At 41.8% G+C, this 21876-nt stretch overlaps 2 protein-coding genes across 2 annotated transcripts; both read left to right on the forward strand.

The window, feature by feature from the left end:
* The first annotated feature begins 1447 nt into the window (after window positions 1-1447).
* LOC104670781 (olfactory receptor 4C13) lies at window positions 1448-2464 on the forward strand. The gene has a single exon (XM_010374120.2). It carries the CDS (start codon window positions 1474-1476, stop codon window positions 2401-2403), a length of 930 nt encoding a protein of 309 aa, XP_010372422.1. The 5' UTR covers window positions 1448-1473; the 3' UTR covers window positions 2404-2464.
* An 18216-nt stretch (window positions 2465-20680) lies between these two features.
* LOC104670780 (olfactory receptor 4C45) lies at window positions 20681-21602 on the forward strand. The gene is given in 2 exon segments (XM_010374119.2): window positions 20681-20821; window positions 20823-21602. Coding segments are annotated over 2 exon segments (921 nt in total).
* The last annotated feature ends 274 nt before the right edge of the window (window positions 21603-21876 follow it).

Raw genomic sequence — 21876 nt, forward strand, 5'->3', positions numbered from 1 at the left:
TTAATTATAAAAATTATGGCCATATCAAAGGGAAATGACCAGTTCAACACTGTTTATTGTAACAATATAAAGCATGAGTTAAGACTTTGGAGGGAAAAAATTAACAAGCATAATTTGAAACTTAATATTGGGTCCAGCCTTGCTTATCTGCTCAATCTTGGGAGGAACTTTAATTTCTCTGTGCTTCTGTTTCCTAATGTATAAAATAAGTATAAAAAGACAATAGTGGCCGGGCGCGGTGGCTCAAGCCTGTAATCCCAGCACTTTGGGAGGCCGAGACGGGCGGATCACGAGGTCAGGAGATCGAGACCATACTGGCTAACCCGGTGAAACCCCGTCTCTACTAAAAAATACAAAAAACTAGCCGGGTGAGGTGGCGGGCGCCTGTAGTCCCAGCTACTCGGGAGGCTGAGGCAGGAGAACGGCGGAAACCCAGGAGGCGGAGCTTGCAGTGAGCTGAGATCCGGCCACTGCACTCCAGCCTGGGCCACAGAGCGAGACTCCGTCTCAAAAAAAAAAAAAAAAAAAAAAAAAAAAAAAAAAAAAAGACAATAGTAACTAACACACAGGTTTTCAGTGAGGATTAAATAAGCAAATGTCCGTAAAAGCACTTGAAACATGCTATGTTCAGTAAACATTAGTTAATATTAACACTATAACTATGAATATTAGTCACTGAGATTGTGTCCTCATCTGTAAAATTGATAAAATGAGATCATGTGTGCAAAGCACATTCTACAATGTCATGCTCATAGCAATTATTCAAAGGTGTATATTATTAGCTATTATAAAGTTAATAGGACTTAGACAATAGATTGTGAATTCTTTTATAGCAGCTCTTACATTCTTTCTTCACATTTTCATCACAAATGCACTGTTATTCTTATGTCAACTACTCTAAATAGTCTGCTAACTAAGTTCCATTATCTGGCTTCCAGCTCCTTACTGGATCTCAGCCCACACCATAAAAAACACACAAAGACCTTCACTAGAGAGATATCCCAAGAATTCCCCTTCTTCAGATTCCTCTGTATCATTTCACTCATATTGTGCATAACATTTCACATTTCATTATTTTCTAAAACAAAAGAGCAAATTTTGAGCTTTGCATTCATGTGCTTTACATTTATATTCTATAATCATTTTAGGCTTAGTTGCTACTATGTGTGCAATCATTCAACTTTCAGTCATTTCAGATGATTAAGTATTCACAGATGGTCTCCTGCCTGTGTGCTACAAAAGTTTCTTATGTCAAAACTCTTAGCACAGTCTTCACCAGGGAGGCAATTTGAGTAAACTTACAAAACTCAAAACTTTTTTCCTATCTCAGAAAATATCCTCAAATCACAACCCAGTAGAATCCAAGAATTTATTATATTACATATTACAATGGAGAAGTTTAACAAATTTAAAGATGTATTAATAAAAACTGATTTCGTTTCAGGTAATGTAATTAACCATCATTTGAAATACATGGCAAATAGAAACAATGTGACAGAATTTATTCTACTGGGGCTTACAGAGAACCCAACAATGCAGAAAATCATATTTGTTGTGTTTTCTGTCATCTACATCACCACCATGACAGGAAATGTGCTCATTGTGGTCACCATAATTGCCAGCCCATCATTGAGGTCCCCCATGTACTTTTTCCTGGCCTATCTCTCCTTTATTGATGTCTGCTATTCCTCTGTCAATGCCCCTAAGATGATCACAGATTCACTCTACGAAAAGAAGACTATCTTATTCAATGGATGTATGATTCAAGTCTTTGGTGAACATTTTTTCGGAGGTGTTGAGGTCATCCTACTTACTGTAATGGCCTATGACCGCTATGTGGCCATCTGCAAGCCCTTGCACTATACCACCATCATGAAGCAGTGTGTGTATAGCCTGCTAGTGGGAGTGTCATGGGTAGGAGGCTTTCTTCATGCAACCATACAGATCTTCTTCATCTTCCAATTACCTTTCTGTGGTCCTAATGTCATAGATCACTTTCTGTGTGATCTAAATCCTCTGCTCAATCTTGCCTGCACTAATACCCACACTCTAGGACTCTTCGTAGCTGCCAACAGTGGGTTCATATGCCTGTTAAATTTTCTCTTGCTCCTAGTCTCCTATGTGGTCATACTGTACTCCTTAAGGACCCACAGCTTAGAGGCAAGGCAGAAAGCCCTCTCTACCTGTGTCTCCCACATCACAGTTGTCATCTTATTCTTTGTGCCCTGCATATTTGTATACACGAGACCTCCAGCTACTTTACCCATTGATAAAGCAGTTGCTGTATTTTACACCATGATAACTCCTATGTTAAATCCCTTAATCTACACCTTGAGGAATGCTCAGATGAAAAATGCCATTAGGAAATTGTGTAGTAGGAAAGTTATTTCAAGTGTCAAATAAGTGTGACTGGAGCCCAACATGATTCAACTGAGGCAAGGGTCAAAAGGACATTTTGGGTAATGTCAGCAAGGAATACTGATTGGATAAATAAAATAATTAACCACTATGATCAATACATTATGCCTTGAGGGGAGTCAAAATGGGTTCAAGAAAAAGGAGAAAACCTAACCATGTATTATTCTCACCAACTGGGAAAATTCTACCAATTTGGGGCTTAGTTTCACTAGCTTCATTCATATGTATGAAACTCATAGGCCTTCCTTCTAATACATGTAAAATAATAAGTAATAAATATATCTACATTAAGTAATAATTGTCCATAAACTGAGGGAGGCATTACTCTTATCCCCATTTACCAAAGAGGAAACTTAGAGAAGGAGACGGTGTCAAAATAGAATATCAAATAGACAGTAACCAGAATCTCACTGATTTCCCAAACCATGTGCTTAACTACCATGATACCCTGCCAGGCAATGATGATAGAAAGATTGGATCATCATAACAGCTATCATTTATTGAGATAGGGACTATGCCGGACACATTGTATATGTTAGTTAATTAACTAAAAATATAACCTTTTCATTAATAATTGTTTCATTTTTATATATCAAAATGGATGGCCTTTGTTTTCTGAAACATTACACTATCTACTTCAGGGCTATAAAAGCAAAGAACTATTTAGCATCTTATGGGTAAACAATGAAGTTTACAGCATGATTCCAAATGTCCTTGTAGGCTTCAGAACAATTTTGTATTACTTACGTTACGCTTTTTATACTGATAATTGACCAGAAAGAGTGATGGTTCAAATAAAGAAGACAGTTTGATATCAAGGAGGAATTTCTATTTATTAAATATACAGTTATACTCCATAAAATACTTGCCTGATAGATAACAATAGTTCCTACAAGGTACCATGTCTGGTATACCATAAACATAGAATCAATGAATAAAAGGATTCATGAAAATGAATAAATTCAATAAAATATAAAGCAAAAGTAGTAGTGGAGGCTAGGAAAGTTTTTTCTACCTTCAAACTAAGAATTCTGGTTGGACCTCATAGGGAAACCACATTTTTTCACTCTTACTGAAACAATGAGAAAGAAATTGAAACTGCATTCTCGGCCGGGCGCGGTGGCTCAAGCCTGTAATCCCAGCACTTTGGGAGGCCGAGACGGGCGGATCACGAGGTCAGGAGATCGAGACCATCCTGGCTAACACGGTGAAACCCCATCTCTACTAAAAATACAAAAAACTAGCCGGGCGAGGTGGCGGGCGCCTGTAGTCCCAGCTACTCCGGAGGCTGAGGCAGGAGAATGGCGTAAACCCGGGAGGCGGAGCTTGCAGTGAGCTGAGATCCGGCCACTGCACTCCAGCCTGGGCGACAGAGCGAGACTCCGTCTCAAAAAAAAAAAAAAAAAAAAAAAAAGAAACTGCATTCTCAGCATATGAACATATAGTTTATCTTGATATTTTTCCTACCCCCAGTAAGATTTTATTATCTTATGTATATATATGGGCTCTTTATAGTTTTCTATTAATCAGTTTGCTTTTTGGTAACATTTTCATATTAAAAGCTGTTTTGTTTGTTTTTTGTTTTTGACATGGAGTCTCTCTCTGTTGCCCAGCTAAAGTACAGTGGCACAATCTTGGCTCACTACAACCTTCTGCCTCCCGGGTTCAAGCGATTCTCCTGTCTCAGCCTCCCGAGTAGCTAGGACTACAGGAACCTGCCACCATGCCTGGCTAGTAGAGATGGAGCTTCACCACGTAGGCCAGGATGGTCTTGATCTGCTGACCTAGTGATCTGCCCACCTCAGCCTCCCAAAGTGCTGGGATTACAGGTGTGAGCCACCACACCCAGTCTAAAAGCTGTTTTTCAAATCATATAGCTACACACAAAGCAATTTCAGGATAACTGTATTCTACTTATTCCTTGCATTCTTTATTCCTTAATCAACAAATACGTTTTATCCCCAGGAACGTATCAGGCACATCGATAGTTCCTGGGGCTTAGTGGTGAATAAAGAGAAACCAGGGTCCTCTTTTCACAAAAGTTAGGATACTCTGAGAGACTTCAAGAAGAGAACAGAGAATTACAACATAATACTATCAATAGTAAGATCATGGAATTACAGAGTGCTGTGAAAGCATGTTAGAAAGACACACAACAAAGACCTAGGAGATCTAAAAAGAATTCCTAGATGAAAAGACATCAAAAACAGAAGATGACCAGGCACAGTGGCTCACGCCTGTAATCCCAGCAATTTAGGGGGCGAAGGAGGGTGGATTACTTGAGGTCAGGAGTTCGAGACCAGCCTGGCCAACATGGCGAAACCCTGTCTCTACTAAAAATACAAAAATTAGCTGGGCGTGGTGGTGCATGTCTGTAGTCCCAACTACTTGGGGGGCTGAGGCAGGAGAATCACTTGAACCCAGGAGGCAGAGGTTGCAGTGAACCAAGATCTCGCCACTGCACTCCAGCCTGGCTGACACAGCAAGACTGTCTCAAAAAAGAAAAAAAAAAAAAAAAGGAAGCCAAAGGGAGAAAAGGAATCAGCAGAATGAGTGGGCATAAGGTTGAGCTAAGAGTGCGTCTATGAGAGGGAATAAGTAACAAAGGCCAGAAGATGAGAAAGAGTAAGCAGGAAACCCAAACAATTCAATATGACTGTAATTATCAATTTATCTATTCATTCAACAATTATTTATTGAACCCCATTGTGTGCCGCTGTAGGACACTGAGATTGTAAAAGGGAAAATACAAGACATGAAGCTGGAAAGTAGGATGTTTTGTAAGATCAAAAAGGGTCTCATAATTGTGTTAAAACTAAATACTAAGTACCATGGAGAACATAGTGAAAGTACTTTTAAACTAGCAAGAAATGTATGTGGATTTGTTTTGGGAATGATAACTCTAGTTACAGTATGGGAAATGGATTGAACGGTCAAGCCTCCCAAGAGAAAAGCAACTAGGAGGTAATTATAATGATTTAGGTGTGGGTAAATGGGGGTCTGAACTTTGGTGACTCCCAAGAGATACCGAGTGTTAGGGACACTGTTGCATCCAGCTCAAATGCCCTTTGCCTGGTAAGTGAACTCCTGCCCCACCTGCTATGTCTGGGCTGCTAACAGCTCACAGTCCCACCCTTCCCTGGACAACTGCACCACAGAAAATGGGAGGTGCCACACCCAGAAGATTATGCCCACCTTCAGGGCCCAGCAGTGGCCAATGACTAACAGACATGAAAGTTTAAAAGGTTGTTGTATAATACAATGTATCCTCCAGAGCTTCAACGGCTCCAGACTCAAGGCAGACTTCAGTTGAGACCACATCTGAAGCCAGACTCCAGTTGAGATCATGTCCTTTCTTCCCTCTACCATAGCTAGCTTCCCTTAACCCCTTTTCCTTATAAGTCACTTTTGTGAAAATTCTCATCTCAGAACTGCATCTAAGAAACCCAAACTAACACAGAGCAATAGAGACAGTTTAAGATACATTAATGAATTTTAAGGAAAAGAACTTGATATAGGATGAAGATTAGAGAGAAAAGAGTCATGGATGAAACTCCGTTTCTGCTTCAGAAGGAGGATACTGAGAAGATGGAACAGAGAAAAGATGAATCTGCTTTGCCAGCTGAAGAGGCCTCCCCAACTCTAGTAGAACCTTCCCTTCACCCTTAGTGGAAGAAACCTCTTCACCCCCACTGAAGGTTTAACCTCGCATTGCCTAAGGAAATTATATGTCCTTCCCTGAAGCAGTTTCCCAGCAAAACAATGTTGATTTCCCTCAAGACCCATCTTCATCATCCCTCTTTGCTTCTAGACCATAACTAGACTCAAGGTTAAACTCAGCTGTGTAAGGTTAAGCTGTGATGTGGCAGATGGCATCTGAACTCACGCCCAGAAGATGATAAACGTTAACTTCAGAACAAATTAAGAAAACTTGATTTGAATGCAGATAAAGCAATGTCCTTCCCTAAAAAGTCTTGAGTTTATCACACAGTTTCAGTCAGGTTAGCTGAAGGTGGATTAGTAAGGGAGTGGGGAAAGAGAAAACAGATGTAGGATTATTCTATTTATCTCTAAGTGCTCATGGAACATACACCACAGTAGAAAATACGCTGGGCCACAGTACAAGATTCAATACATTTCAAAGGACTAAACCATACAGAACGCATATCTGATAATAGTAGGCTTCAACTAAAAATTTGTAACAAAAATATAACTAAACATCCTCCAATTATTTACAAATCAAGCAACACAATTCTAAATTATTCATATATTAAAGAAGTGCCAATGAAAATTTTTTAATGAATTTTAACTGAAAGGCAGAAAAAAAAAATACTAGATGCAGCTAAAGAATTGCTCAGCTGCTGCTATAAAGACATATGCACACGTATGTTCATTGCAGCACTATTCACAATAGCAAAAACTTGGAATCAACCCAAATGTCCATCAGTGACAGACTGGATTAAGAAAATGTGGCACATATACACCATGGAATACTATGCAGCCATAAAAAAGGATGAGTGTGTGTCCTTTGTAGGGACATGGATGCAGCTGGAAACCATCATTCTCAGCAAACTATCACAAGAACAGAAAACCAAACACCTCATGTTCTCACTCATAGGTGGGAACTGAACAATGAGATCACCTGGACTTGGGAAGGGGAACATCACACACTGGGGCCTATTATGGGGAGCTGGGAGGGGGGAGGGATTGCATTGGGAGTTATACCTGGTGTAAATGACGAGTTGATGGGTGCTGATGAGTTGACGGGTGCAGCACACCAACATGGCACAAGTATACATAAGTAACAAACCTGCACGTTATGCACATGTACCCTAGAACTTAAAGTATAATAAAAAAAAAAGAAATATATAGCTTTAAATGCAAGTACTGGAAAATAAAAAAGATTAAAGGAAATGAACTAAGCTTTCATCTCCAGAAGCTAGAAATAGTAGCGCAAAATAAATGCATAAAATGTGGTATAATATGAATAGTAAGCAGAAGACAGATATACTTGAAATAAAATTAATTTAAAAATAGAGAAAATACATAAAGACAAGGGTGGGTTTTGTGTAAAAATTAATAAAACTAATGTCCTTAGCAAAATGGGTTTTAAAATATAAGAAAAAAACAAATTATGAGAATCGGCAATGAAAAGGCTATGCTGTAGATTCTACAGATCTTAACAAGATAATAAAAGGACATTACAAATGAATTTTGCTAATGTCCTTGCCAGTTAAAAAGAAATGAACCTCTGCTTTGAAAAACACAGCTTTCTATTTGTTGTCATCCAAAAATGTCTGTAAAAACAATATTTCGATTGAATAAAGGAAATACATGCATCCTCCATTTGCAAAGAGTCTTACAAGTTAATAAGAAATCATTCATCTACAAAACGGGCTAAAGACAAGAACAATTTCCAAAGGAAGAAGAATGAATGGTCAGTAAACAGATGAAAAAACTTTCAACTTCATTAGTAACCAGAAAAATGCAAATTTAAAATATTTTGTACTAAGCAACTTTTAATTTTTATTGACAAATAATAATTGTACATATTTATGGGGTAAATAGTGATGTTTTGATACATATAATATACAGTGATTAATTCAGGGTAATTAGCATATCCATTATCTCAGACATTTATCATTTATTTGGAAAAACACAACTTTCTAAACACACACACATACACACACACACACACACACAAGCAAAACCTGAATAACATACATGTACTAAATTCGCTCTTGAAAAATTTTCCCCTGACTTCTCCCAAAAATATCAAGATTACATGCCATGTAGCTTTATCAGTGAATTCTACATTTCACTCTTAAACAATACTACCAATTTTTAATCAACATTTTCAGGGATTAGAGAAAATGAAAAAGGGCATTATAAGAAAAAATATCAGATAAATATCTCTCATTAACACAGACACAAAAATTCTAAACCCAATATTTAGCAAATAAAATACAGCCATATATAAAAATAATAATGTATCATGAGCAAGTAAGTTTTGCCCCAGGAATGAAATGTTGATTTCACATTCAAAATCAATTCATGGCCACATGCGGTGGCTCACGCCTGTAATCCCAGCACTTTGGGAGGCTGAGGTGGACAGATCGCTTGATCTCAAGAGTTCAAGACCAGCTGGGGCAAAATACTGAGACCCCCATCTATACCAAAAAAAAAAAAAAGTTTAATTAGCTTGGTGTGGTGGCATGCACCATAGTTCTAGCTACTTGGTAGGCTGAGGTGGGAGGATCTCTTGAGCCCAGGAAGTTAAGGCTCCAGTGATTGGTGACTGTGTCACTGCCCTCCAGCCTGGGCAACTAAGTGAGATCCTGTCTCAAAAAAAAAAAAGAATCAATTCATATAATTCATTGCATGAACAAAATTAAGTAGGAAAAAAATGTGATCAATTCAATAAATAGAGGAAAAAACGTGATAAGATTTAACATACGTTCATGATTTTTAAAAAGTCTAAGAAAACTAGGAATAGAGCTTCCACAGTAGGATAAAGCCTGTTAACAAACATCCTACAGACAACATTGTACTTAATGAGAAAATACTAAAAACTTTCTCTGGCAGTCCGGAGCAATGCAAAACTATCCATTATAACTACATCTATTCCACATTGTGCTGGAGAATCTAACCAGGGCAATAAGGCAAAGGAAAGAAATAAGTGGCACTTATGAAAATGACTAGGAAAAACTTTAAACTGTCATTATTTGCATACAATAATTGTGTGTGTGCAGCAAATCAAAATTTATAAACTATTAAAACTAATACATTTATGAGATGCTACATGGTACTAAAAATTTACAATTAAAAAATATGCAACTACAAGATGACGGACTAGATTCGGCTGGGGTGCACCTCTTCCACAGAGCGGAACCAAAATATCAAGTAGATATTCACACTTCAAATAGATCTGAGAAAGAGCACTGAATTCAGCAAAGAGGCAACAGGAGACACTGAGGGTGAAGGAAGGAAGGAGACATGGGGCTGCCTGTTTGGGGTTGGTAGGAGCCAAGAGCTGCCACAGACCCAAAGAAGGGGGAAGTGAAGGAACCCCAGAGCTCCACAATCCTGCTGCAGACTTCTACAATAGTAGCTACACGAGAGTCCCTCAACCCCCACAGGCCTCAGACTGGCATAGACAGCTGTCTGGAGATCATGCACAGGTGCTTCTCAAACTTACATGGAGTCTCACAGACTTCCAAGCACTGGGCAGCTGAAGCATGGTGCCATTCTGGGAGCCCATTACCCAAGGATCTCTGTCCTGTCCTGAGGCTGCCACTGCCACTGCCACTTCCACTGCTGGCTGTTGGGCCAGGTAGTGAGAGGGGAGGCCAGGTGCTCTCACGTGCCTCAAGGAGAGGCTCCACTGCTTCTACTGTGGGACTGAGGTCATTTGGACCACATACCCCATGCCTGCCAGTCTCTCCCAAAGCTGCCCGCCTAGCCATTCCTATGGAGAGAGGACCACCCTTCCAAGTGGCAGGCCCACAGTGCAGCCACTGTTGCCCTACCTGAGTGTTCCTCCAGTGGCCAGGGACCAGCTTGCCCTCCCTATCACAGCCAGCACTTGAGTCCAGGGACCCCGAGGACAAGGTTGTTGGTCCTATCCCTGCACAATTCAAGCATGTCATCCAGGAGCATGGAGATGAGATCTGCGATCTGCTCTGATGTGATCCGGAGCCCCCACAGTCAGAAGTGAGAGGAGAGTGTGGTGTGGGTTCATGCTGTGGCACAGGAGCTGGGTACCCCTCCCTTCATAGGACCAGACCAGGAAGGGTGTGGCCTGAGAGTCAAGGTTTCTGCCCCAGACAGGGAGTTTCATGGCCTGGGGAGGCTTTGACATCTGAACCCAGATAGCTTAGGATGGGCCTAGTGGTTCTAGCCAGCTGCTGGTGGCCTGATGCTGTAGGGAAACTCATGGGGTTGGAGGTTTGGGGGCGGAGCAGGTCCCACTGCCACTTCCAGCTGCTGATTCATGGCCACCCCTCCCCCCAGCATGAAGGTACTTTGATGCAGCAGAAGTGCCTCTGCCCCTCGCTGGAGGGTTGCCCCAGTAACCTGAGACCTGACCACAAACCCCCAGCAGAATCAGCACTTGCACCAGCTTTGGAGAGCCTGGTCCAGGACTCCCCACACCCAGCCATGCCTGGCTTTGCCTCATCCAATCACTGCAGCAGCAGAGCATGGGACAGGGAACCCTGGTAGTTCCATGGCCCCATCCCTTACATAGGACACCTAGCACTTCTGTAATGAACAAAATCCAAGGAAAAATCCCACCGCTACCTCTCTCCTGGAAATGCCACCTACTGGCTTGGAAGTCAACCTGCACAGCTCATTAAACTGCCCACACAACTACACAGTGCTCAGCTGGCTCGTATCACAAGTGCCACCTACAGACCTGGAGGTAAAACTAAACAACCCAATACCATCCCTGCTGACAGAAGTGCACAGTGCTGGGGAATAAAATAAGAGACTTTCCCCTGCTGATCTCTGCAGGAGGCAGTGATCCCTCTCACATGCCCAACTGATTGTCGCTACAACCTACAAAAGACAGTATTTGAGAAAACCATTACACTAAGGCTATCTATCATCAAAAAATTCACAGATTTGGCCCCCTGAAGTACCCAGAAGCTAAAGAACCCTACACAATATATCCTATAGTCACACCCTCAAGAAAGGAATAAAGTTCCATCCAAACAAAAGTAAATCCAAAAAGGAACCAGCATTGAATCCTGGGACCACAGGAAAAAAAGAGTGTTGCGACACACCCAAAAGATCATACTACCTCTCTAGCAATGGACACTGCTCCCCACATCCCAGCTGCTCCAGCTTCAGCCACAGCTCAAAGGGATCATAGCACAGCTCGAGTTGCCACTCGAGAGGGCACAAGCCACAAGCTTTGGCAGCTTCCATGTGGTATTAAGTCTACAGGTACACAGAGTACAAGAGTGAAGGTGACGTGGCAGCCTCCATCTACATTTCAGAAAACGTATGAGAAAGCCTAGATGCCCAGGCAGAAGCCTGCTACAAGGGTGCAGCCTTTATAGAGAACCTCTAACAAGGCTCCACACAGAGTCCCTACCAGGGCACTGCCTAGTGGAGGTATAAGAAGGGAGCTGCTGCCTTCCAGAACCCAGACTGGTTGAGCTTGCAACATCAGCATGGAAAAGCCACAGGGCAGAGCAGCCCAAGGTTTTGGGAGTCCACTCCTCACAACAGTGTGCCCTGGATGTGGGACATAGAGTCACAGGAGATTATTTGGGAGCTTTAAAGCTTAATGACTGCCTTGCTGGGCTTTGAAATTGCATGGGGCTTATACCCCCTTTCTTTTGGCTGATTTCTCCCTTTTATAAAGGGAATGTTTACCCAATGCCTGTACTACTATTGTTTCTTGGAAGTACATAACCCATTTTGATTTTACAGGCTTGTAGATGGAAGAAACTAATCTCCAGATGAGACTTTGGACTTGAACTTCATACTTTTGAGTTAATACTGGAATGAGTTAAGACTCTGGGGGACTATTGGGAAGAAATGATTATATTTTGCAGTGTGACAAAAACATGAGATTGAGGGGGACAGGGGTGGAATGATATAGTTTTGATATTTGTCCCCACCCAAATCTTATGTTGAACTATCACCCCCAATGTTGGAGGTGGGGTCTAATGAAAGTTTGGGTCATGGAGGTGGATCCTTCATGACTTGGTGATGTCCTCGTGATAGTGAGTGAGTTCTCATGAGACTGGGTTATTCTAAAGTCTGTGGCATCTTCCCCCCACTTTTCTCCTGCTCTGGCTGTATGACATGCCTGCTCCCACTTCACCTTTCACCATGAGTAAAAGCTTCCTGAGGCCTCCTCAGAAGTCAAGCAGATGCCAATGCTATGCTTGTACAGCCTGACGGACTGTGAGCCAATTAAACCTCTTTTCTTTATAAATTACCCTGTCCCCAGTATTCCTTTATAGCAATGTAAGAATGGTCTAACACATTCACCATCATAAAAACACGCAAAAATATAAAATTTATGGGACTTATAAAGCAGTTACACAACTGAAACTACAAAGCCACTAGGTAACAATTACCAGTATGACAGAAACAAAAACATATCAATGTCCACTGTTAATGTAAATGATTAAATTCTCCACTTAAAGGATATAGACTGGTGGAAGGGATTAAAAAAAAAAACATCTAGACCAAGCCTGGTGGCTCATGCCTGTAATCCCAGCACTTTAGGAGGCCAAAGCAGGTGGATCACCTGAGGTCAGGAGTTTGAGATCAGCCTGGCCAATGTGGTGAAACCCTGTTTCTACTAAAAATACAAAAATTAACTGGGTGTGATGGCACACATCTGTAATCCCAGCTACTCAGGAGACTGAGGTAGGAGAATCGCTTGAACCCAGGAGGTGGAGATTGCAGTGAGTGGAGATCGCACCACAGCACTCCAGCCTAGGAGACAGAGCAAGACTTCAACTCAAAAAAAAAAAAAAAAAAAAAAAAAGAAAATTCAACCAGATGCTGCTTATTACAAACCCATATAATTGTTGAAGACCATTTTCAGGCTCAAGGTAAATGTCTGGGAAAATATATTCCATGCAAATAAAAATCCAAAGCAAGCAGGAGTAGCCATATTTATATCAAATATAACAAACTTTTAAATCAACAATGGTTAAAAAAAGACAAGGTTATTATATAATGACAAGGTATAAATTCAACAAGGAGTTATAACAATCACAAATATATAAGCATCCAACATGAGAGTACTCAGATACATAAAACAAATACTACTAGACCTAAGAAAAGGTATACAGTGGAATAGGAATAGATCCAGTCTGAAGCTCCCAGTGAGATCAACACAGAAGGCGTTTGATTTCTGCATTTCCAACTGAGGTACCTGGTTCACCTCAGTGGGACTGGTTGGACAGTGGGTGCAGCCCACAGAGGATGCGCCAAAGCAAGGCAGGGCATTGCCTCACCCAGGAAGCGCAAGGGATCAGGGAACTTCCCTGACTGTACCGGGAGGAATGGTACACTCCTGCCCAGATACTGTACTTTTCCCATGGTCTTGGCAACTGGCAGACCAGGAGATTCCCTCCAGTGCCTGGCTCGGCGGGTTCCATGCCCACAGAGCCCAGCAAACTGAGAACAATTGGCTTGAATTTCTAGCTGCTAGCACAGCAGTATGAGATTGACCTGAGATGCTTGAGCTTCGTTGGGGAAGGGGCATCCGCCATTGCTGAGGCTTGAGTAGGCGCTTTTATGCTCTCAGTGTAAACAAAGCCGCCGGGAAGTTTGAACTGGGTGGAACCCACCACAGCTCAGCAAGGCTGACTGCATCTCTAGATTCCACCTCTGTGGACAGGGCATCACGGAACAAAAGGCAGTGGCCCCAGTCAGGGACTTACAGATAAAACCCCCATCTCCCTAGGACAGAGCACCTGGGGGGAAGGGGTAGCAGGGGCACAGCTTCAGCAGACTTAAACATCCCTGCCTGACAGCACTGAAGAGAGCAGTGGTTCTCCCAGCACAGCATTCAAGTTCTGAAAATGGACAGACTGCCTCCTCAAGTGGGTCCCTGACCCCCATGTAGCCTGACTGGAAGACACCTCCCAGTAGGGGCCAACAGACACCTCATATAGGAGAACTCTGGCTGGCATCTGGCAGGTGCCCCTCTGGGACAAAGCTTCCAGAGGAAGGATCAGACAGCAATAGTTGCTGTTCTACACCCGCCACTGGTGATACCCAGGCAAACAGGGTCCACAGTGGACCTCCAGCAAACCCCAACAGACTTGCAGCTGAGGGGCCTGGCTGTTAGAAGGAAAACTGACAAACAGAAAGGAATACCATCAACATCAAAAAAAAGGACATCCACACCAAAACCCCATCCGTAGGTCACCAACATCAAAGACCAAAGGTAGAGAAAACAACAAAGACGGGGAGAAACCAGTGCAGAAAGGCTGAAAATTCCAAAAACCAGAATGCCTCTTCTCCTCCAAAGGAACACAACTCCTAGTCAGCAAGGAAACAAAACTGGATGAATGAGTTTGGCAAATTCACAGAAGTAGGCTTCAGAACGTAGGTAATAACAAACTTCTCCAAGCTAAAGGAGCATGGTCTAACCCAATGCAAGGAAGCTAAGAACCTTGAAAAAAGGTTAGAGAAATTGCTAACTAGAATAACCACTGTAGAGAAGAGTTTAAATGACCTGATGGAGCTGAAAAATACAGCACGAGAACTTCGTGAAGCATACACAAGTTTCAATACCCAAATCAATAAAGCAGAAAAAAGGGTAGCAGTGATTGAAGATCAACTAAAGTGAGAAGACAAGATTAGAGAAAAAAAGAGTGAAAAGAAATGAACAAAGCCTCCAAGAAACATGGGTCGATGTGAAAATACCAAATCTATGTTTGATTGGTGTACCTGAAAGTGATGGAGAGAATGGAAACAAGTTGGAAAACACTCTTCAGGAGGGAAAATGTGGAGTGGGAGCCCCCACACAGAGTCCTCACTGAAGCACTGCCTACTAGAACTGTGAGAAAAGGGCCACCATCCTCCAGACCCCAGAATGATAGATCGACCCACAGCTTGGCCCATGCGCCTGGAAATGCTGCAGGCACTTGACGTTAGCTCACGAAAGCAGCCACAGGGACTGCACCCTGCAGAGCTACAGGGGTGGAGCTGCCCAAGGCCTTGAGAGCCCAAATTCTTTTGCGTCAGTGTGCCTGGATGTGAGACATGTAGTCAAAGGAGATTATTCTGGAGCTTTAGGGTTTAATGACTACGCTGCTGGGTTTTGGACTTGCATGGAGCTTATAGTACCTTTGTTTTGGCCAATTTCTCCCTTTTGGAATGGGGACATTTGCTTGCCCAATGCTTATACCCCCATTGTATCTTGGAAGTAACTAACTTGTTTTTGGTTTTATAGGCACACAGGAGGAAGGGACTTGCCTTGTCTCAGATTAGACTTTGGACTTGGACTTTTAAGTTAAGGCTAGAATTAGTTAGGATCTGGGGGGACTGTTGGAAGGCATGATTGTGTTTTGAAATGTGATAAGGATGTTAAATTTGGCAGGGGCTGGAGCAGAATTACATGGTTTGGTTCTATGTCCCCACACAAATCTCATGTTGAATTGTAATTTTCAATGTTGTGGGAGGGAACTGTGGGGGGTGATTGGATTATGGGGGCAGATTTCCCCCTTGCTGTTCTCATGATAGTTAAGTTCTCATGAGATCGGGTTGTTTAAACATATGTAAAACTTTCTCCTTCACTCTGTGTCTCCTGTTCCACCATAGTAAGATGTGCTTGCTTCACCTTCACTTTCCATGATTGTAAGCTTCCTGAGGCCCCCCAGCCATGCTTCCTGTACAGCCAGCAGAACTATGAGTCAATTAAATCTCTTTTCTTCATAAATTTCCTGGTCTCAGATAGTTCCTTATAGCAGTATGAGAACTAATACATCGATATTCCACAAATTTTCCTTTAATCTCAGAACATTACACCTCCTACTTGTCAGGAAAATAGGAACCAAAACAGAATCTCTCAACCTTAAGCTTATCAATGGTATGAAAATTCTCACCAGACAACTCTTGTCACTCTTGTCCCTCCACAGAAGCATCAATTTGAACTATCTACATTCAAAAATACCTTCACAAGAGCTAAGGAAACCAGCTGAGATATCATAGTACCTGGGCGTAGCACAGAAATAAGAAAAGATGCATTGAAGAGCATAGAAAGGATGATTTTACATTACCTGTGTCATCACCTGTGTTCCCCACAATCCCAGGCAGCATGGCATGGAGAGAAATAGCCTCTGCATGAAGGAAGGAGAGGGAAGTGAGCACTGGACTTTGCCTCAGACTCTAATATCAGAATAGTCCCAGTAAAATTCAGCACTAGCCAGTACCCACGGCCCCAGGTTCCAGGACTCCCTTGCTGACTTGGTCTCTGCACCCACAACATTGCCAGGCCAAATCCAATGGCTCCAGGTTTTAGGCCTACCCCAGTGTGAGGCAGGCCCCATAGCCCTAGTCATAAGGTCCATATTCACAGATCCAGACTCCAAGCTGACCCCCAGGTCCAGGCTCCTGGCCTTCCTAGTACCAGGCCAGCCCTTGTGACCCCAGTTTCCAGCTCTGCACCAGGTTCCAGACCAGCTCAGAGCAAGGTTGGCCTACACAGCCCCAGGCTTCAGGCCTACTCCAGCATCAGGTCAGCACCCCTGGCCTCAGGTACCAGGCTAGCACTCACAGACACAGGCTCCAAGCTTATGCAGTATGGGACTGGTCCCTGTGGCCCCACCCACCAGGCTGACCCCAGCATTCCTACACTTTAGCAGACCTAGGACTCAGAGCTTCTTGAATACCCAGGGTCCAGGCCCATCCTAATAAACCCCAGCACTGGGCCACCTCTGCTGGACCCAGGCTCTGTGGACTTAGGTTTCAGGCCAGCACATGAGGCCCCAGGACCCATCCATCCATCATGAACTCAACCCCTAGACTAGCACTTATACACCCAGTCTCCAGTCTGGCCCCTGAAGACCCAAGTTTTAAGCAGATCCCCACAGCTCCATATTCCAGAACCCCCTGATTCCAGGCACCAGGCCAGCCCCTGCAATCTCAGACTCCACACTGGTCTTTGTAGACCCAGGGTCCATTCCTGCCCCAGGAGCAGGCTAGCTTCAGGCTCCAGGACAGTCCATAAAGCCCCATTCTATTGAGAATAGAGGAAAGTTTTGCTTTTGTTTTCTGGTCCTGGACTTTGGGAGTGTGTCAGTTTGTTTTGAAACCAAAAATTGAGAGCAGAAAAGGTGATTCCATGCAAAGTTGCAGTCAGTTCATCATCGCCCCTGAAGCTGAAGGAGAGAAGATAGTAGCAGAGCCTTCTTCTAGAGTGTCTCTATTCTCCACCTCTGGATGTCATCATACATGAGTGCTTGGCTGAGTGTCATTGATTCTCAATGGCAATGTGGGAAAGCATGGTACCTACTCCAAGTCACACCATTCTGCCTTGGGGTAGAAAGAAAAAATACATACTCTTGAATTCATCATGAGAACATGTCTTCTAGGTAATCATCCTACAGGAAGTCAGTATCTCTGTCACTTTAAATTGCCCAATCTTTGGTAGTTGGAAATCCTGCCATGTAAGTCCCTGGGTCAGTCATTAATAAAAATCTCACTATATCTCTGAGACTAATCAGACACATGACCTTGAATACCAGCATTCCCCATTCTTCAGAGCAACCATACCATTTAGACCAGACATGGGTTCAGAAAAAAATATATTCTCTAAACTCTGACGTTTACCTAAAACCACCCCATATCCTAGGCTAGGCTCAACAATGCCACAATTAGCAAAACAGCCCTATAATGAAGGCTTCCAAATCTTATCCTCAACAATAGCCACAGACATATCTTTAACCCAAGTTCAACTGCATTTCTAAAACCAGCCACTAATGACGTTTGTGGGTGCCAAGTGAGAGTAAATGAAGGACCTGACTATTGCTTTGCCAACATTCCAACAAGGCCAATTACTAATCCTCTGGGTACTTGAAAGGTCAATGCATTGCCACATCCTGAAGTCTGTGATAGTCTATTTAAATATTTCTCTAGAGTCAATGAAGAAAGAATTACAAAAAGGACCTGTGTGCAAATGATAGCAGCAGAGACAGGAACCAAAAACATGAAGATATGTTTGGGTGACACCACTCCTGAGCTTAGTGGGTTTCTAAGAAAACAGAATTGAAAGAAGAACTTGAATCAGAAATAAAGAAATTCTCTCACCACATTTTTCAGGGACTCAAGAAAGCAAAGTTTCATCAGAATAGATTTGAGAAAACAATATCCAATCAGGTGGATTTGATTCACTTATTCATTTTATAGTTGCATTTTCCAAATTTGAAGAATTTTGCATTATTCCTAGGTTTTAATTTGGACTGAATATAGTTGTAAGAGATCTGAAAAATAGATATATTTTGAAGATTGGCTTATACATTCATAGGAAACCCAGGAAGTGAGTAGACACTAAATCCTAGAGATAATGAAGTTTTCTAACTGAAACAGCTTGTTTTCTTAGTAAATTCAGACTGACAATGGAAAGCAAAATAAACTGAAATGTCAGAATTGAGAAAGCCATCTAGAGAATTCCAACATCCCACTTGTCAGCTGGTGGAGTCTATTTGTGGCCGTGTTCCATGCCTGCAGGAGAAGAAAGCAGTGACCACACTCAATCTAAAATGGAGGAATCCACAATCAGCTAGATCCAGGTCAGTGAAACCTAAATCTTTTCTCCCAAATGTTAAGCAGATTAACTTGTTTTAGCCAATTTGTTTTCAGTGAAGTAGTTTTTGTCATTACATACGTGACTTGAAGTTTAGTATTTTTCTCTGAAAACGAATTTGGACACACTGACATAAAAATACCAATAGAAAAGCCTATGCATAATGTTGCCAGACCAGGCCTGGCGTGGTGGCTCACGCCTGTAATCCCGGCACTTTGGGAGACCGAGGCAGGTGGATCACGAGGTCAGGAGATCGAGACCATCCTGGCTAACACGGTGAAACCCCGTCTCTACTAAAAATACAAAAAAAATTAGCCGGCACAATGGTGGGCGCCTGTAGTCCCAGCTACTCGGGAGGCTGAGGCAGAAGAATGACATGAACCCAGGAGGCAGAGTTTGCAGTGAGCCGAGATCGCGCCACGGCACTCCAGCCTGGGCCACAGAGCGAGACTCCATCTCCAAAAAAAAAGTTGCCAGTTCAGATGCTGCTAAGAACTACTGAAGTCACTTTTAAAACATTACGGTCAACATGTATATCTCACTGAATACACTGATTTTGTAGATTTCTGTTTGTCATGCTTGAAATGTTTTTCCACTTTTCGTGACTTCCATATTGCTACATGGAAGTTAGAATTGGTGAATTAAATCCATTAAGAATGATTAACCATATAGTCACCATCTACAGAAGCCATGAATAAAGAGGAAGCAATTAGCAACTGAGCTTTCCTGAAAACCAAAGATATTTTTACTCACCTTTAATGAAGCTCAGAGGTCATGATGCTGACTGATTTCTGTTTCTAGAAATTTTTGAGGAAAACTATGTGGTTACATTTTTGCCAGGGGTTAGGGAAAGAAGGAGAAAAGGGGGAGGAGAAGAAATAAAATATCTTACGCTCTTTTGTAACCACATGTACTTACTCTTGAAGCTCTTGGGATTATTCAAAAATATCTACATTCTTAAATATATTCAATGTTTTCAGGTAGCAATACAAATTTCCAGTTGTTTACCAGTTAGCAATGAAAACTACAAGTTCATCTTAATTGACCGAACTTATGCCAAAAGAGAAAATTGCATTATCTCGGGTGACCCTAACATTTCTGTCTTGCCAATGGAAAACATCATGCTCATTTAATTCCATTTGTAAGATGTGAGTGGGGAAATATATCTAATCCAGTGTGTAATTCTATATGTGATAAAAGTCCAACTGAGAGGAAAATGTATTTATGAAATATCATTAAATTTTATAGCTCTGCACCATTTACATAGACACAATTAAAAGATGCAGAAAGAGTGAGCATGAAAAAAGGGTCATTTAGAGATAGATGCAACATTCAGGGATGTGGAATGAATTATCCTCAATGAGTTGTTATTGCGATGGTTACCCAGCATTCCAAAAGAAAAATATCTCCATTTGCAGCTCTGTCTCTGTGTACATGTGCATTTATATGATAGAAAAGGACAATAGACCACAGAACACAGCGGCTTAGATTTAGTGACGCTTTGCACTTTAGTATCTAATATGCATATTAGTATCTAATACACATACTGGGTTCATATACCTATAAATAACCATAACAAGAGAAAGTATAATTTCAACACATTTGTTATTGATAAGATTTGTCCTCTCTAAAAATGAAAGAAAGCCATATGTGAAATTTTAGAGCCAGAAAGGAAGTTTGGAAGTCAATATTTATAACAAGATCTTGTTTTATTGTGGTACTTGTAAGATATTATCATTATTTCATTAATACATGAATTAGGAGAAATCTAATCTCCTGTTCCTCTTTACAACTCTGCAAAACAGCAGAGCTGAGTGGCAATGTAGCTCCATCATCCCCAAAAACCAGGACTAAAGAGGTGATGAAATATTTCAGTATTGAATTTAAAATATCATCATTCAGAAATACTGGTTTTTTTTTTTTTTTTTCCAGATCGGCCATCTACACACAACCTGAGCTAAATCTATGAAAAACATGAACAATATAACAGAATTCATCCTGCTGGGCCTCACTCGCAATCCAGAACTGCAGAAATTCTTGTTTGTTATGTTTTTAATCACCTACTTGATTACATTGGCAGGTAACCTGCTCATCTCAGTCATCATCTTCATCAGCCCCAGCCCTGGATTCCCCCATGTACTTTTTTCTGTCCTATTTGTCCATGATAGATATTTTCTACTCTTCTTCCATAGCCCCTAAAATGATCTTTGACTTGATCTCTGAAAAGAACACCATATCCTTCAATGGCTGCATGACTCAGCTTTTCACAGAACATTTCTTTGTGGCAGCTGAGATCATCTTATTAAGCGTCATGGCCTACGACCGCTATGTGGCCATCTGTAAGCCCTTGCATTATGCAACCATCATGAGTCGGCCTATATGTGGATTCCTGATGGGGGTGGCTGGGATTCTGGGATTTGTGCATGGAGGGATCCAGACTTTGTTCATAGCCCAGTTACCATTCTGTGGCCCCAATGGCATCGACCACTTTATGTGTGATTTAGTACCTCTTCTAGAGCTGGCCTGCACAGACACTCACACCTTGGGGCCTCTGATAGCTGCCAACAGTGGATCACTGTGTTTCCTCATTTTTTCCATGCTGGTTGCTTCCTATGTCATCATCCTGTGCTCCCTAAGGACTCATATCTCTGAAGGGCATCACAAAGCTCTGTCTAGTTGTATCTCTCATATCTTTGTTGTCATCTTATTCTTTGTCCCTGGTTCATACCTGTATCTAAGACCTCTAACCTCCTTCCCCACTGACAAAGCTGTGACTGTGTTTTGCACCCTATTTACACCTATGTTGAACCCTTTAATCTACACCCTCAAAAGTAAGGAAGTGAAAAATGTCATTAAGAAGCTCTGGAAGCAAATAATGAAAACTGATAATAAATAAGTCTGATGACACAAACATTTAGGCAAGAATATCTGGTGATATTCTATAGAGATTTATTCTATTTCCTGATCAATGAAACTTGGTACAGCCAATTATCTTATCCTGTCTCCATCAATTTTTATTAGAAGTACATATAGTAGGCTGCGCTGACATATTCATTAAGGCCCAGTAGTAGTGCCAACAGCCCATGATAATTTTAGGAGCCCTTGAAATGCTTAATTTCTTTAAAAGAAGAAGAAGAAAATGAATATAATCTAAGTACAACTGGATTATA

Source organism: Rhinopithecus roxellana, chromosome 15, assembly GCF_007565055.1.
Source record: "Rhinopithecus roxellana isolate Shanxi Qingling chromosome 15, ASM756505v1, whole genome shotgun sequence".
In the NCBI taxonomy this organism is placed as follows: Eukaryota; Metazoa; Chordata; class Mammalia; order Primates; family Cercopithecidae; genus Rhinopithecus; species Rhinopithecus roxellana.

Coding starts and splice junctions, on each gene's coding strand:
- LOC104670781 (XM_010374120.2), top strand. CDS start 1,474: ATGGCAAATAGAAACAATGTGACAGAATTTATTCTACTGGGGCTTACA.